At 43.2% G+C, this 17,328-nt stretch overlaps 1 protein-coding gene across 1 annotated transcript; it reads right to left on the bottom strand.

Moving 5' to 3' along the window:
* Positions 1-2,876: 2,876 nt before the first annotated feature.
* LOC145579790 (protein LURP-one-related 12-like) lies at positions 2,877-16,955 on the bottom strand. The gene is made up of 2 exons (XM_081637044.1): positions 16,538-16,955; positions 2,877-3,481 (listed from the first exon to the last, which is right to left on the bottom strand). The coding sequence occupies exons 1-2, from the start codon at positions 16,769-16,771 to the stop codon at positions 3,059-3,061; spliced, it is 657 nt and encodes a 218-aa protein (XP_081493170.1). The 5' UTR covers positions 16,772-16,955; the 3' UTR covers positions 2,877-3,058.
* Between the last annotated feature and the right edge of the window lie 373 nt (positions 16,956-17,328).

Below are 17,328 nucleotides of genomic sequence, written 5' to 3'. Positions count from 1 at the left end.
ATTGTACATGGTTAGGTATAATTTATTGTTTAAAAATAAATAAATAAATAACCTTGCTTGTTGGTTGATTAGTAATTATTTTAATTACGTTTGTTTGATCTATCCCTATGCTGCCATGTCTCACTTTTGACTTAGACAATTAATTAGCTCCTTTTTTTTTTTAGAGCCACAATTAATTAGCTAACTTCTACTTGATTGATTGATTTTTTTTTAATTATTATTAATATTGATCTATAATATTTTTGATGGAGGATAATAATCATATAATCAATAATTTCCATTTATGTTACTTTTTGAAGTGCCTGCTTTTATTAGTGTTTGTGCAAAAACAACACCCTATTAATCTATTCGTTCCCACTTGATGTTGGGATTTTTGGGCATGTCACATAAGTGGAGCCATAAGGTTGTGGTTGTTGCATTATTGGGGGTCACATATGAAAGGACACTTAGGTTGTGTCTAGGGATTCATCTTAGATTTCAAAATTTGAAGCAAATATACTCCATCAACAAGACTACAACCACATTTTTCATAGGGTCGAAACTCAATAGAACGTACACCTAGGTTTCATTGTGCCTTATCAGGATTCAATCGATTCATCATAGAATTTATAATAATGACATTCAAAATTTAAAGGGGATATATACGTATATACAATATAATAGTAGGCAAAGGCTTAATTAGTAGTAGATTTTACTCAAATGAGATGGTAAGTGCAAAAGTCAATGATGGAGACGACATGACTTAATCACAATTTTTAGGTACAATTGTTTAAGATTTTAACCGACTAAACTAAATAACAAAGTATAATATAGGTAAATAGATGGTATATATCAAAAGTGCATGAAACATATATGTCTTCATTATAAATGCATTGTCTGTAGATTTAATGAACAAATTTTGTCTTTATTTGGCCGGGTTGGTATAATATATTACATACAGACATACTACATTTGTACTAATTTTAACCTACAGAACAAATTTTTTTGATTTAACATGTTGTTGCCTTCATTGTCAATAATTTAAGAATGTCTTATAAAAAATCACAATATAATAAGGGCTTGGCACAAATCAATCATGTTAAGAAAATAGTGATTTTTTTTTAAAAAAAAAAAAATTATTTTGTATAATCAGTAAAATTATAAGGAATACCAAGTATAGTTTTATGGCTTAAAGTCATCAAACCTTAAATATATAGACATTTACATAATAATTAGATAATACTTCCTTTAAGTTTCTTATCTTGCTCATCATAAAACTATCTATGGAGTATGTATAATTTTTATTTCCCAGCTTTTGTCTTATCAATAATATTCTAATCGTTAAAGTTGATCTGAATTTCCGATTATAAAACCATGCATGTCTACGTAAGTTTTTCATCCCATCTCATATCACAATTAAGATTACACTAAACATATTATTACATGTTCAATGTCAAATTAAATTCGAAATAATAATTTAATAGAGAGAAAACTAGTATAAAGATGATGATCCATAAGTTTCTAAATTAAACCTAGAATAGGACCACATTATTTTGTTGTGTAATGCCTTCAATTTTTGGAGTTAATGCATGTTGGTTAGTGATAGTGAGGTCAGACGTCAAACTTATTATTTCTGCTTCATTATTACTAGTATATAGGTCTCTGCCAAGTGCCAACACTATTTTTGACCATCTAAAATTTACTTAATTAATCATCCCATTAATTTGATTGCTTTTCACCACACTAGAAGACACCAATGCAATCCAATTTTTGGCTCGAATCTGATCTATAGTACTACGTACATTTAAGAGCAAGCATACTACGGAGTATTTAATACTTGTACATTTTCTAATTATGCATGGCAAAATTACAAGATCGATGTTATTATTAATGCTTGACTGTGTTTAATGTTTTAATTATTTAATTTTACACAATTAAACATAATTATTTCATTCACCCTTGTGATGTTTTGTTTTTGTCGATCTCACTATCTGAATATTGTCAGTGGCGGAATTTGGGAGTTTGAAAATAAACCCAATTTTTACCCAAACCAACTTAAGTATAGTATAACTAACATTATAAAAATGAAACATTTAATAGATAATCAAAACCAAGGGTGAAGCTTTTCAACCAAAATACATATATATATATATATATATATATATATATATATATATATATATATATATATATATATATATATATATATATATATATATATATATATATATATATATATATATATATATATATATATATATATATATATATATATATATATAAAATAATAAAAAAAAAAAAAAAAAAAAACACCAAAGATGAAACCAAGGCCCACGCCAGCCCCCGGTAGGGGGTGGCAATTCGGGTCAGCGCGTCGGGTTCAGGTCAGATTTCGGGTTGTGTTTAGAAACTATCAAAAATAGTTTAAAACTTAATATGATTACGATATATGAAATTTTGGTCAAATCGGGTCGAATTTGGATTGTACGAGTTCGGGTTCGGATTTCTCTCAGTACTTCGGGTCAGGTTCGGGTCGGGACAAGGATTGCCAGCCCTACCCTTTGGTTCTGCCCTGGCCTTGACTATTGTGATACTGATTTACTAACCTAAGCTATACTCTATAAGTCCGTAAGCCTTAAATTAAATCTCTTGTTCAATATCCCAATTTGCGTTCTTCTTAGAACAAATAAAAATAAATAATTTTACACTATGTGTTGTGCAATCCATTTAGTATAAGACAATATTTGCAAATAATGATTTTTGGCGGAAATTTTCAATGAATTTGTACTCTTATTTATTATACATGGCCAACAACCATTTTTTCTTTTTTTTTTTTTTTTTTTTTTGGAATTGAATATAATAGCTTTTTGGCTAACTTTGTCAGCAAAAAAAAATAAAAATAAAAAGAACTCAATTGATATTACACAACATCTTTATGAACTATTAGGCCTTGTTTGACGACGCTAATGAATTGATTGAAATCGAAAAAGTAGTAAATAAAACTAATAAGATTTTTACATATGAACCCGACGGAAAAAATAAAAATTGCCCTAGGGAGTAACAAACAATTTTACCAATCCTATGCATCAATGTCCTTGTAACATTCAATGGGAGCAACGGTATCATCACCATCAATTCTATCAAGTGCCAAAACTAAGCCCATAACAAAAGCAGCATCATAACCAGCCTTAAGAACAAGACTAAATACATCTCTTCCTAACACTATTTTTCTTGTGGGCTCCACTTTTCGTTTAATTGTAGCCACTGATTCTTTCATTGCATCACCATGATCTGATGATGTTACATGATATATGGTGCAACTTCTCTCACTAAAACACCCCTCAATTTGGAACATTGCATGAGATCCACCGTTGATTTCCACGTTTAAGCTCGACCGTCCGATTAAGGTTGACTTCCATATGTTGAAAATTGGTTGTAGTTGTTGTTGATCGTCGGATTTCTCCCCTAAGAATCCTTCCCACCTATGATGAAGTGTAGGCCTCTATTTCCATGCCAAAAATATTATATATGGATTAGAAGAAGAAAAAAATAATAATAATAATAATCTTCAACGGAAAAATAAAAAAAGTGACCGACCTTGTTTATGTTAATAAGTATAGATTTGTCTACATTGATCACACACGTTGTATGTACAATGTAACACTGCAATCTCGAAGCCTCTAAAAATTAAGAAAGATACTATTCAGTGACATCGTACCTAGTAAGTAGTCACCCAGACCCTAACTAGTTAAAATTAGGATGCCAACAAAGGAAAAAAAAAAAAACACTTTATTTTAAGTTGCTATAGTGTGTCAATCAATCATTTATAGATGATAATAAATAGAGTTGGCGATATGCGAAAGGCTAGAATATTGTAGACGTAAACTTGAAAGGGTTTGGTGCGTCGCTTACTCTCTAGTCAAATTTCATCCACCCATGAGGTTTTTTTTTTTTTTTTTTTTTTTTAAGTCAATAATAAACTTATATTTCCGAAATATGGACCAAAAATAATAAGTGTGTGACTATGTGCATGATATGTGCTATTAAATGTGCTCGATGCTTGAGATAAGTTTCAACAAGAGTTAACAATTAGGTTTAGCCTAAAATGTATGTTTATGAAGTAAAAAAAGTGTACATTCATGTCAAGTTTGTGTTTGAAATTCTTAAATTAAACACATGTGACATTTGTTTATGTATGTACTCACACTCAACAACCATACGATAGTATCCTAGTAACATACTTTAGGTTACAAGATACCATCTGTTTCGGGTAAAAACAATGGGACCTTGCCGAAGGTCCAGTAAGGTGGTGAAGACTGGGCTCGATCCGAGTGATGATGGACCGAGGGTTTCCTGCACAGCAAACACACGTAAACTAGCCTCGGGGGTGCTGCCGAGGAAGGCCCCTCCGATGCTAAAGTTAGTACAATGTGTAGAGAGAGAAATCTATGCAAGAGAATTAATTGCTTGAGGCTTTGTTGTGTGTGTACAAATGTAATATTGATGGCTTTTATACCTTGGCATATATGGGAGAAATGGGCTTGGGCCCAATTGACTTGCCTTGTGGACTGATCTTGACTTTAGCATTATTTGGAGAGATGAACCTTGACCTTGGGCTTTTAATTGGATCATTTAATGACTTGGCCCAATTGGACTAAATTGGACCCAAACAACTTGCCCCCCAGACCCGATTTGGAAGAATGACGGGTCGGGTTTTGATTAACCAGAAAAAGGAGGGAAGTAAATGATTTAATTAATCCAAAAAGATTTAAATTTAAACCGCCATTAATGAGATAACGGCTGACGGATGGATGATTTGTGGAAGTTGGACGGATAATGGGTAGTTAACCATTAATTAAGGGTAAACGTGTTTAACGGTTACTTAATGAGGAATTTAAGAGCGAATTTAAGCGTGAACCCCTAAAATTCCCATTTCTGGAAATAAAACCAAAAAGGGACGCACTCTTTCCTCATTTCTTCACCAACACGAGATTAAACCCCGCAAAAGAATCCCTGAATCCGCATCAAAACTTCGCTGAATCCCCGAGAAATAAGCTTAGAAACCGAAATTCGTCATTCCGAACTTGTAGATCGGCGAGTTCCGCTTCAGATAAAGGTAATTTCCTCCGATTTTTGTTTGATTTTTTTCGAATTTGAACTCCTTCCCCCTTTTCTTTCGACTTTTTCTTCAAAAACCGACAATGGTGAGAGGAGTTAGAGGTAGAGCCCGTGCTCCACGAAGAGCAAGGCAATTCCCCGATCCCCGGAATAGGATTGGGACCTGGAACGGACAAGGAGTGGGGTCTGACCCTGCTGAAGGAATTAGGGCTACCCCAATTTCATCGGCGCCTCCTGAAGGAACGGAGGAGCCGAGCGTCTCTGGGCAGGACGAAGTAGTTCCCGCTCAACTTTGGGATGTCCTTCCTGGATTTCAGGAGTGGCAGGACGCTGAAGTAGCCTCGGCCATGATAAAGAACTGCCCCTACCATTGGTGGGTAAAGCACGCCGAAGTGTATCGGTTTGCTGAACAAATAGAGCTGCACTATGGCATAATGGAAGCTGATGGGTATTGGTGCAGAATGCCCGTTGCATCTGATAGAATCCATCGTCCACCCCCGGGGTACGTGGGGGTGTACACGAGACAGCTTCAGTATGGGCTGAGGTTTCCTCTGGACACATTTGTCCGAGACTTGCTGATCCACTACAGGGTCTCCCTGTGCCAGCTAACTCCTGTCAGCATCCGAAGGGTGATGACGTATTTGTGGGTCTGCAAGTTTTTCAGATATGTGCCGAACCTCCACTGCTTCAAAAAGCTTCATCGGAGTGCCAAACACTCAAAGTGGGCACGGTGATCATGGTCCTGGGTGGTACCGAATTGAGTCTCGGCCCCAGTATTTAACCATGTGGCCGAATGACTCCTCAGATAAGGAATGGAGGGGTCAATGGATCTGGGTTAGGGCGCCCACAGATCCTGCCCATCCTTACGTCTTCAGCGCTCCCAGGTATCTATCTGATCCTGACCCTGAAATGGGAAGCCTGGGCCCTCCCGAAGATAGAGGCCTAGATCTGCACCTTAACCAGCAAAATATTTTCGGCCGAATGCTGAATCCTGGGGGCGCTGGAGGCCGAATGAAGTATATCCCGGAGACTTGGCTCCCGGATAACCACTATATTTTCCAAGAGCACATGCTAGCAGCTGTCGGCCTCAGCCGAAAGTTCAGGGATGGTAAGTTTCTTCGGCTGGGGCCGAGGCCTTTATTATTTATTCTTAGCAAGAATTTTGTTTTGCACTTTCCTGCTGAGCCGATCCAGCATTTTTATTTTGCCGAACTGACCTTTGCTCTTTTCTTATACTCAGAGCGGAACGAGACAAACGTTGGCATCGACTACAATCGTCTCGGCGTCAACCAAGAGAGAGTTATTATCGACCGGGCCCCCGCTATCACCGATTCAAAGCACAGGGAGGTCCATCTAGATCACTCTCATCTCCAAATCGAGGCTGTTGCCCTGTATCAGCGGCAGAAGCCTTGGTGGAAGAAGAGAGACCCTTGGCTTCAACTGCTAGCTGAGGAGCTTGAAGCCGCCCGTACAGCCGAGGAGGTTGCACGGGCTCTTGAAGCTTGTGAAGGAGGAGAAGGGTCCTCCAGGGCTGCTGAAGAAAAAGCAGCAGCGAGGGCGGCTGAAGAAGAAGACGAGGCTTTGCTGGAGACCTCGGTGAGTTGCACTTAACTTTTTAGCTTTGAAATTTCTTTTCTTCTTTTTTTTTCTTTTACTCACTCTTCTTGCCCCCCCCTGTTTTTTGCAGTCTGAAGGGAGCAAAAATCAGAGAGAAGGAAAAGCTCCTGTTCGTCCCGAAGACCAAATCCGGGAAGACTCCGAAGAATCGGACATGGATGAACAGCCCCTTCAGAAAAGGAGGAGACGGATGGCCATCATCGGCCCTCATGATTTCCAAACGGGGCCGAGGCCGTCCGGCATCAGCATCAGAGAGCCCGGGGAATTGCCAAGGGTTCCCCCACCACCACCACAATCTCCACCGAAGACCCCTCCCCCACCTCCTGAGATGGAGGTGGACCAAAAGACTCCCGATCCCAAGGGAGGGGTTCCAGCCGAGGGAATTGTAGATAATGCCGAAGGGCATAATGTTGAAAGTGCTGAGAAGCCCGCTGCTGAGGGTTTCTCAGCTGATATTGCTAGAGAGGTTGAGGCTTTCGTCCTCAACCCCGAAGAGGAAGCAGAGGTCATCGTCATCGGCTCTGCTGAGGAGGAAGAGAAGACTGCTGAAGAAGAAGAAGTTGAACCCCAAAGGGTTCATGAAGCTCCTGAGTCTTCCTTCCCCTCCCTCCAGACGCTGCACTCTGGAGAGATGGGGTTCTCGGCCTCCCGAATTCCAATTCCAGATCATATCTGGGACGTCATATGGGGCCAGAACCGAGAAGGTGCAGAAGCCTACTTCGGCAGTTTTGCTGGAATGTCCGAAGTAGACAGGGCAAGGGCCTGGTCGTTGAAGGCCACTGCTGGGATGGGTGAATCCAGCAGATCTGTCCCAGACCCTGTAAGGACGAATCAACTGCTGATGATGCAGGTAAATCCTTACTCTTGTTTTTATTTTTCTGTTCAGCTCTTCAACTCCAAGTTATTATGTTTGTTGTTTTTTTTTTACTGAGTTGTGCCTCTGCTTTCAGTTTGTGCACAATCAGACTCTCACTGTAGAGCTGATAGACACCCTACAAGATAGGGTGGACGATGCCGAGCATGCCCAGAAGGTGGCTGCTGAGGAGCTGAAGCTTGCTCAGATGAGGCAGGCAGCAGCTGAAGAAAAGCAGAGGGAAGGGGAGGAATACGAAAAGAAGGCTGCTGAAGCCCTCCAGACCTTCTGCACTGCTATGGAGAGGGAGGTTTTCCCCCCGCTAATAGAAGGGGAGAACTTTCTCCGAGATCACATGGGAGTGGACGTTACCAAATTCAAGGCTGCCATTGAAAGCCGAATCAAGGATGGAGCTACTGCACAGGCTGAGGTGCAGCAGAAATTGGAAGCTTCAGAAGCCAGTAGGATGGCTGCTGAAGAACAGCTCCAAGCCCAAAACGTCCAACTCTCAAAGGCTGTTGCTGCTGCCGAAGCTAAGAGAGCGAAGCTGAGAGAGGCTGAGGATCAGCTAAGGGTCAAAAATGACGAGCTGACTCAACTGAAGGCTGAAGCTTCAGAGGTTCAGCAAGAGCTGAACAAGCAGAAGGGTGCCTCTTCCAAGCTCGCTGAAGAGCTAAATCAATCCAAGAAAAACTTGGAGGAGGTACAGAAGAAGCTAGCAGATGCTGAAGCCCTGCTCAAGACCCGTATTTATACTCAAGAGGAGTACGAAATGGGATTTAAGAACGGGTTCAGAGTATGCCGAAGACTTTGTCTCCATGCTGAGCCGAATCTGGACTGGTCCAAGTGTGCTGAATGGGGCCAGGATCCAGAAGATCCCCATATGAAGTTCCCTACTCAAGCCGAAGCTGAGATTCTTGCAGCTGAGGAAGCTGAGGAAGAAGAAGAGAGGAGGGAAGCTCAGCAGGGTGCACAGCCTGCTTCATCTGCTGCTGGAGCTGAAGCCAGCATTGCTGATCAGTCTGATCCTCGGGCTGAAGCATAGGAACTCGGGCAGTCGTCTTCAGAATCTTGCGGTTCATCATGCGCTCAATTTTAGACTTGCCGCTTCTGAAAAAATTATTTTGCCTTGTTTTTTGCTTCAGCTTGCCTTGATGTACAAACTGCTTTATCTGTTTTTGTATTGTACTTCGGCAGCTGTATTTTTCCGCTTGTGGGCGGCTGCCGATATTTCGTTATGTCCTAGAAAATCCTGAATTCTGTAGCTCATTTTCTGAGCCTTTGATTTTTATCTGATGCATTTTTCTTCAACTACTTTGCCTTATTTTGAATGCTTTACTTTTTTCTCAAAAACTTGCTAAGTACAAAGCTTTCAGCTTGAGGAATTCTGCTGAAGATAAACTTGCGCTGACAGTGCTTCCTGCCTCCCTCAGTAATCTGAAGACTCAGGTCTTTGGATTACTGAATTGGATTTCTGTCTAACTTTAAAAACGGGTATCTGAAACACAAGGCCAACTGAAGGCAATGTTTCGAATAATGGCTTTCTGGAATACAAGGCTCAGTTAAGGCAATATCCCAGACTTGTCCACAGATTTAGGCCTTTGGAGAACAAGTCTTGCTGAAATTTAACCTCAGCTGAAAGACCAGAGCTCTTTGAAAGGCGAGTTCGTCAGCAATCTGAAACCCAGTTACCCGTAAGCGAAGGTTTCAGACGAGGCTGAATAAATATTTTATAATAGTTGCCGTTATCCTTGGTTTTCTCTCTATCTTTAAAAATGGATATCTGAAACGCAGGGCCAACTGAAGGCAATGTTTCAAATAATGGCTCTCTGGGATACGAGGCTCAGCTAAGGCAATATCCCAGACTCTGAGGCCTTTCATTAATAATTTATAGAAATGGTGGCTCTGAGGCCTTTCATTAATAAAAAGTTGCAAAATTTTATAGAAATGGTGGCTCTGAGGCCTTTCATTAATAATTCAAAATGTACTTACAAAGATTGTTCTGCCCCGAAGGGTTTACACATGGTATTTCTTAAGTACATCGGCGTTCCAGTGATTTTTCAGCTCAGTTCCATCTAACTGGCGGAGTCTGTATGTCCCTGGCTGAAGCTCATCATAAATTTCATAAGTTCCCTCCCATGCAGCTGAGAGTTTCCCATGGATCCGGCCTTTCTGAACTGCAGCAGCATTCCGAAGGACAAGATCTCCAATTTTGAGAGGCCTTGCATGGACCCTTCGGTTGTAAAATTTGCTGATTCTCTGCTTGTAAGCAGCCATTCTGTCTCGGGCTGAGTCTCTCACTTCGTCAAGGAAATCAAGGGATTCCTTCATAAGTTGCTCGTTCTCAGCCGAGAAGTGGTGCACTCTTAAACTTTCAGAACCGATTTCCACCGGAAGAACGGCTTCGGCACCATACACCAACTCAAAAGGTGAATAGCCCGTTGCCTCTTTTTCAGTTGTCCGAAGTGACCAGAGGGTTCCTGGAAGCTCCTCTATCCACTTAGACTTTTGATCTTCAACCCTTTTCTTCAAGACATTGAGGATTTGTTTATTTGCAGCTTCGGCTTGGCCATTACTTTGTGGATGACACACTGCTGAATATGCCAGTTTGATGCCGAACTGATCTGTGTACCGCCTCAGCGGTAGATTATCAAATTGCCTTCCATGATCAAAGACAAAAACCCTCGGAATACCAAAGCGAGTAATAATATTCTGCCAGATAAATTTCCTGACAGTTTGCTCTGTGATATTCGAGGCTGCTTCAGCCTCAATCCATTTGCTGAAATAGTCGATGCCGACTATTAACCATCTTTTTTGGTAGGGTGCATCTGGAAATGGTCCCACAATATCCAGCCCCCATTGGGCAAATGGAAGCGGATTTAGGATCGGCTGAAGGTTTCTAGCTGGCTGATGGATGACTGGTGCGAATTTTTGACATTTCTCGCACTTCCTGACCAGCTCCTTGGCGTCATAGACCATGGTGGGCCAGTAATATCCGGCCCTCAATGCCTTGTGGGCTAGGGTCCTTCCCCCAATGTGGTTTCCACAGATGCCGAGGTGAATTTCCCGAAGGATATAATCTGCATCTGTTGGTCCCACGCATTTCAGCAATGGGGCTGAGAAGGACTTTTTTAGAAGCTCTCCTCTGAAGACGATGAACCTTGAACTAGCTCTCTTCAGCTTGGAAGCTAGAATTTTGTCTTCGGGAATTTCTCCCCGAAGCTTGAAAGCTAAGATGGGGTCCATCCAGTTGGGCTCTGGGTCGGCGCAGCACACTTCGGGTGCTTCGTCGACACTTCTTTCTCGGCGCACCTCCACGTATACAGATCTGTTCAGCTCGGTGAGAGTTGAACTGGCAAGTTTGGAGAGTGCATCGGCTTGAGCATTCTGACCCCTTGGGATCAGCTGCACTTCAAATGTTCTCAGCTTTGCAATAACTGATTTGATCTTGGCAAGATAATTTACCATGGAGGGCTCTTTGGCCTCGTAACTGCCACCAATCTGATATGCAACTAGCTGAGAGTCTGTTTTCAGACAAACATGCTCGGCTTCCAGAGAGATGCACAATTCTAGGCCTGCAATTGCTGCCTCGTACTCAGCCTCGTTGTTCGAAGCCTTGAAAGAAAATTTTAGTGCATACTCAAAGGATTTGCCTTCGGGAGAGGTTATCACTACCCCTGCCCCCGAACCATTTACGGTGGAGGATCCATCCGTAAACACGGTCCAGATTTTCTTTTCATCGTCTAACGTCTCCTGGTACGAGCATTCGGCCAGGAAGTCCGCTAGAGCTTGAGCCTTGATGGCTGCTCTCGGCTGGTAGCTGATGCTGAATTCAGTGAGCTCAAAGGCCCACTTGGCCAGCCTACCCGATTTTTCCACTTTGCCGAGAACTTTTTCCAGCGGCTGATCAGTGAAAACCACTATCTGATGGCAATCAAAATAGGGCCTCAACTTCCGAGCGGCTACCACTACTGCAAAGGCAATTTTTTCGAGTAGAGGGTAACGAGTCTCGGCATCTGTCAGAGTGTGACTGACGAAATAGATCGGTTGCTGAATTTTATTTTCTTCCCTCAGCAGCACTGCACTGATGGTGGCCGGGCTAACAGCCACGTACAGATATAAAGTTTCTCCCTCCACTGGACTAGCCAGAGTTGGGAGCTGAGCCAGATGCTCCCGAAGCTGCTTGAAGGCCTCTTTTTGCTCTTCTTCCCAAATGAGCTCCTTTGTTTTTGGAAGTTTCAGGGCTTTGAAGAAGGGTAACCCCTTGTCCGAAGCTCTTGAAATGAACCTCGAGAGGGCCGCCATTCTTCCGGTGAGCCGCTGAACGTCCCTTTTTGTTTTCGGCTCAGGAAGATCTAGAGCTGCTTTAACTTTGGAGGGATTGGCATCAATCCCCCTCTTGCTGACCATGAATCCAAGGAATTTCCCTGACTTCACCCCGAAGACACACTTCTTCGGATTCAGCTTCATTTGAATGGCGAAGGTTTCAGCCAGGTCCTTAACATGGTCTTCAGATTTCTTGCTTTTGACGATTGAATCGTCAACATAGACTTCCATGTTTCGGCCTTTTTGATCGGCAAAAACCTGATCCACCAGCCTTTGATATGTTGCCCCCGCATTTTTCAATCCGAAGGGCATCATTTTGTAATTGTACACCCCGGCGTTCGTGACGAATGTCGTCTTTGCTCGGTCGTCGGGGTGCATGAAGATCTGATGATACCCCGAGAATGCGTCCATGAAACTAAGCAAGGCGTGACCGCTCGTCGAGTCGACTAGCTGATCGATTCTCGGCAAGGGATAGAAATCCTTCGGACAAGCCTTATTTAGGTCCGTGAAGTCAACGCACATTCTCCAGGTACCATTGGACTTCTGAACCATCACCACATTGGCCAGCCATTCTGGATACTGACAAGGCTCGATGAAACCTGCGTCCAGCAATTTTTTGACCTCGGCTGTGATGTCTCGGTTCTTATTTGCGGAGTAATTCCGCTTCTTTTGCTTAACTGGCCGACACGTTGGGTCGACGTTAAGCCTATGGGAGATGAGGTCTGGACTTATCCCCGGCATATCGGCTGCCGAGAAAGCAAACACATCTCTGTTGTCCCGAAGGAGTTGAATAAGTTCACAACGGGTGTTCGGATCAAGGTCCATCCCGATTGTTACACATTTCTCAGCATCCCCTTCGGTCAATTCGACCGTTTCAGTCTGATGATCCGTGTCCATTGCTGATGGACTGGATTCTTCACAATCCGGCCTGCTGTCTATATAAGCAGGCATCCCAGACTTCTTTTTCTTCGGCTGGCTCCCTGAGTCTTTCGGCTCAGATGAAGAGCTTGCCCTCTCTTTTTCTGACCCTTTTTCTTTGGGTACAGAACCTTGCGCTGAAGCACTTAGGCCTTTCGGCTTCTTCGTGTTCGGCTCTTTTTCTTTTTCTTTCTCCTCCCCATCCTCATCATCGTCCTCTGGGCGACTAGTGGATGGCTTGAGGTAGTTGCATCTTCGGGCTTCCTTTTGGCTGCCCTGGATCCTTTCGGGGAAGCCGGCGTCTGAAACGTATATCATCAGCTGATGATAAGTTGAGACAACCCCTTGGATCTCGTGAATTATGGGTCTCCCCAAAATCACGTTGTACACTGAAGGAGCATCAATGACCAAAAATTCGGTCATGACATTCCTAGCTGCTTCGTCGCAGCCGATTGTGACAGGAAGTAGGACCTTCCCATCAGGATAAGTTGAAGCCCCATTGAATCCGGATACTGGGTAGGATACCGGCGTGAGGTGCTTGGGCTTCAGCTTGATTTGATTGTAGGCCTTCCGAAACAAAATATTTGCCCCGCTACCACCGTCAATTAAGACTTTGCTGACGTCGTGGTTGGCCACCGTGGCGATTATCACCAACGGGTCCTCGTGAGGGTACGTCACCCCCCGACAGTCAGCGGCTGTGAACGTCATGTTCGGCACCGGTGACTGGGGTGGCTGTATATCAGCATGATTCACCTGATGGGTCAGAGCCCTGAGGTGACGTTTGTGCTCCCTCCGAGAGCATGTTCCTCCCGAGATAACATGGATTGGAGGGAATTTTCCTTCCGCGGTTTTGCTGTTCTTTCGGGGGAAGTCAATTTCTTGCCGAGAGTCTTTCTCAAGCTTCTCGGCTTCTTTTTTCTCGCGGTGATCCGCGATATATTTTTTCAAGTACCCTTTCCGGACCATATCCTCGATTTGGTCCTTCAGCTGGATACATTCTTCAGTGTTGTGTCCCGGTGATTCGTGGAACTCGCACCACTGGTTTTTATTCTTGCGCTGATACCACTCTGGGAGCGGTCTCGGCTTTCTGTAACTCTGCTCCTCCTTCGTTACACTGTAGATCTTAGCGCGCGGAAGGGAGAGCGGAGTGTAAGATTCGTACTTGCCCGCGAAAGGAGCAGATTTTTCCTTCTTCGACTCATTGGCCGAAGATTGTTCCGAGGCTTTCGCCTTTCCCTTTGCCTTCTGGCCTTGGCCTTCAGACGAGGGTGCTTGTTTTTGTTTCCCTCCCCCAGATTGGGGTTGGGTTTTTGCTTTGTTCCACTCCTCAGCTCGGATGAACTTATCCGAGGCATTCAATGCCTCCTCCAGGGTCTGAGGTGAATTCATGACCATGAAGTCGGAGAACGGCCCAGTTCTGAGACCGTGCTGAAGGGCGAAGACTGCCAGCCCTTGGTCCAGCTGAGAAATGCTGGATGACTCGTTGCTGAAGCGAGTCAGATAGTCTCGGAGGCTCTCGGCCTCACCTTGCTGCAGGCCCATGAGCTCTGCGGTAGTCTTTTCTCGGCGATTTGCCGTGGAAAACTTGCTCTTGAACTTGGAGGACAGATCGTCCCACCCAGTAATTGAGCCCTCTTTAACTCCCTTAGAGATCCACGCTTGCGCGACCCCCTTGAGAGTGGTTGGAAAATATTTGCACCAAGTTGCTTCGGACCTGGGGCAAAGATGCATATGAGCCTCGTACGAGGCAATATGGTCCTTTGGATCCGAAGTTCCATCATAAGTAATGTGCGACGGGATTTTGACCGTCGGCACATGGGACTCCAGTATCCATTGCTCAAATGGAGAACTGGAGGGCAGCATCACGACTTTGCCCTTATTCCCAGCCGAAGGGACCGCGCTCCGCCCTCTCAGAGAGGTAGAAGTGGTTCTCGTCCCGGGCTGGGAGGTCTGGGCCTCGGCTGCGGGATAGGAGAGGCGACTGTGCACACTCCGTTCCCTATCGCCGAGCCGGTCATGAACGCTTCGGCGAGCAGTTTCTGGCCGAGAGGCAGAACTGCTGCTTTTATGGGTTCGGCTCGTGGCGAGCTGAATGGAGGAATCCCTGAAGAAGTGAGAGTTCCTGTTTTTCTCCCTCTCGGTTCTCCAAGTATCCTCTTCCCATTCGCCAAGCTCCTTAAAAGAGGAGAGTTTCCCCCCCTCCTGGCCGAGGCACCTCCGCTGGTTTCTGGTTTGCGGAGGGGTTCGGTCGCGTGGAGGTGGCATGTTTTGGGCCTTCATGGCTTCCATGAGGACCGCTAGGGCTCTCAGTACCTCCTCCGAGTTGGGTCCCGTCAAGGGTGTCCTCGGCTGAGAACGAGAGTTGGTGCGAATGCTCCGAGATTGGCTCCGGGCATGAGATTGAGTCCTTTGACTGGACCAGTCGTCCTCATTTGACCGAGGTGGGCTCGGCGGATGATTAGACTGGATGATAGGAGATTCGGATCTCTCCCTAGGCTCCTCCCGAGAGTCGGGTCCCGCGGAGGGGCTCCTATCCCGAGGAGGAGATAGGCTAGAAGTGGGGCGTTCCGAGGGACCCCCTCCTAGTGACTTTCGGCGCTTTCTCATAGGAGAAGCCCCGTCGTTTTTGTTCTTGCGATTCTTAGCCATTGGAACTAAGATTGAGGTAGAACGATTGAAATTGGCTTAAAGAGATTTTTTTGAAAGTCTTCCCCACAGACGGCGCCAAATTGTTTCGGGTAAAAACAATGGGACCTTGCCGAAGGTCCAGTAAGGTGGTGAAGACTGGGCTCGATCCGAGTGATGATGGACCGAGGGTTTCCTGCACAGCAAACACACGTAAACTAGCCTCGGGGGTGCTGCCGAGGAAGGCCCCTCCGATGCTAAAGTTAGTACAATGTGTAGAGAGAGAAAGCTATGCAAGAGAATTAATTGCTTGAGGCTTTGTTGTGTGTGTACAAATGTAATATTGATGGCTTTTATACCTTGGCATATATGGGAGAAATGGGCTTGGGCCCAATTGACTTGCCTTGTGGACTGATCTTGACTTTAGCATTATTTGGAGAGATGAACCTTGACCTTGGGCTTTTAATTGGATCATTTAATGACTTGGCCCAATTGGACTAAATTGGACCCAAACACCATCAATAGCAAACGATTGAATGTCCATTTACACAAATATTGACCATCAATTTTAATAGAATGTCCATTAACACGAATATACTTCGTTTAAGTTTATGAAACATAAAAGTAAAACCAAGTTTAGTTATAAAAAAGCTTACTCTCAAAGTTTCTCAAAAGTGGACATCTTTTATAAAGAAGGTAATATTGTTTATTATTTGTAGGCCCAATGCCAGAGGATCCACGCTTAGCCCATAAATGTTGAGCCCACAATTTGTTAGAAAGAAAATTGGAAGAGCTTCACCAATTATATACGCAATTTATTTCTTTATTCCTTTGGGTACTAGTTAAAATTATGCATTGACAACTTTGACGTGTACGTGTCAAAATGTTACAATTAAAAGAGAATGGAGGATGTATATAAATTAAAGATGAGGATTAGAGATTATAACCTCCACACATGTACCATTCTAAAATTGTAATAGTAATTCTAAAATCACCATTATTATTTGGTATTATGTTGCATGATCAAGAAAATTATTATGAATAACTGAAATTGCACAATAACACCATGAATAACAATATATTAAAGCATGAAATGATCACCTTAGGGAGGAGAGTGAGGAGGGGCTTGCCAAAGGTATCCATAAGAAGGAGGCGATTCTTAGTCGGAGAGTACGTGTCGACTCGAAAGACGATATCACCCTTGGAGTCGTACACTATGAACCCATCTCCTTGGTTAAACATTGAAGTTTTGTGCACGGTTAACTCTACTTCTTCCTCGTAACAATATTTTTCTTCAACCACCACCTCTTTCTTCACTTCATTATTATCACACATTCTTTTTTTTGTGAATTTCTTTCTCCTATTACAAGTACTACAAAGTGCTAATAAAAAGAAATAATGAACAATAATAGTAACTAATAGAAGTATATATTGTTGTTGTTATTGTTTAAGGAATTGAAGGAGGTTTTAATTTGCTTTGTTGAGGTGGTTGAAATGGTGAGGTTTTTGCTATAAATGAATCTTCAATCAATCTTATCACTTTAGGCCTTGGCTTAATTAGGCCTACAAGTCGTTGTTGTGGGGGTTGTGGAATGGGGTTGGAGTCTTATAGGAAGTCAAGGAAGTCGGTCGTTTTTATGGAATGTACTAGTATTAATTAATTAAGTACGTTGTTATTTTGCCGTGCTAAAAATATTACTTTCTTCGTTCCTAAATATTGTCAATAGCAGAATAGCTCTATATGTAAGTTTTGGAGGCCTTGTGAGTCGTGATTATCACATGGATATTATTTGATAAAGTAATGTGTGCATGAGTGAATTTAAAATTGTGATTTTAATTGTTTGTCGGAGATGAGAGAAGTAACGGGATATTAGTGCAAATGAAGTTAAATT

The sequence above is a fragment of the Chenopodium album genome, chromosome 14 (assembly GCF_948465745.1).
Source record: "Chenopodium album chromosome 14, dcCheAlbu1.1, whole genome shotgun sequence".
NCBI classification, from domain to species: Eukaryota; Viridiplantae; Streptophyta; class Magnoliopsida; order Caryophyllales; family Amaranthaceae; genus Chenopodium; species Chenopodium album.
The sequence above is the reverse complement of the archived record's forward strand: the minus strand, read 5'-3'. Positions and strand labels throughout refer to the sequence as shown.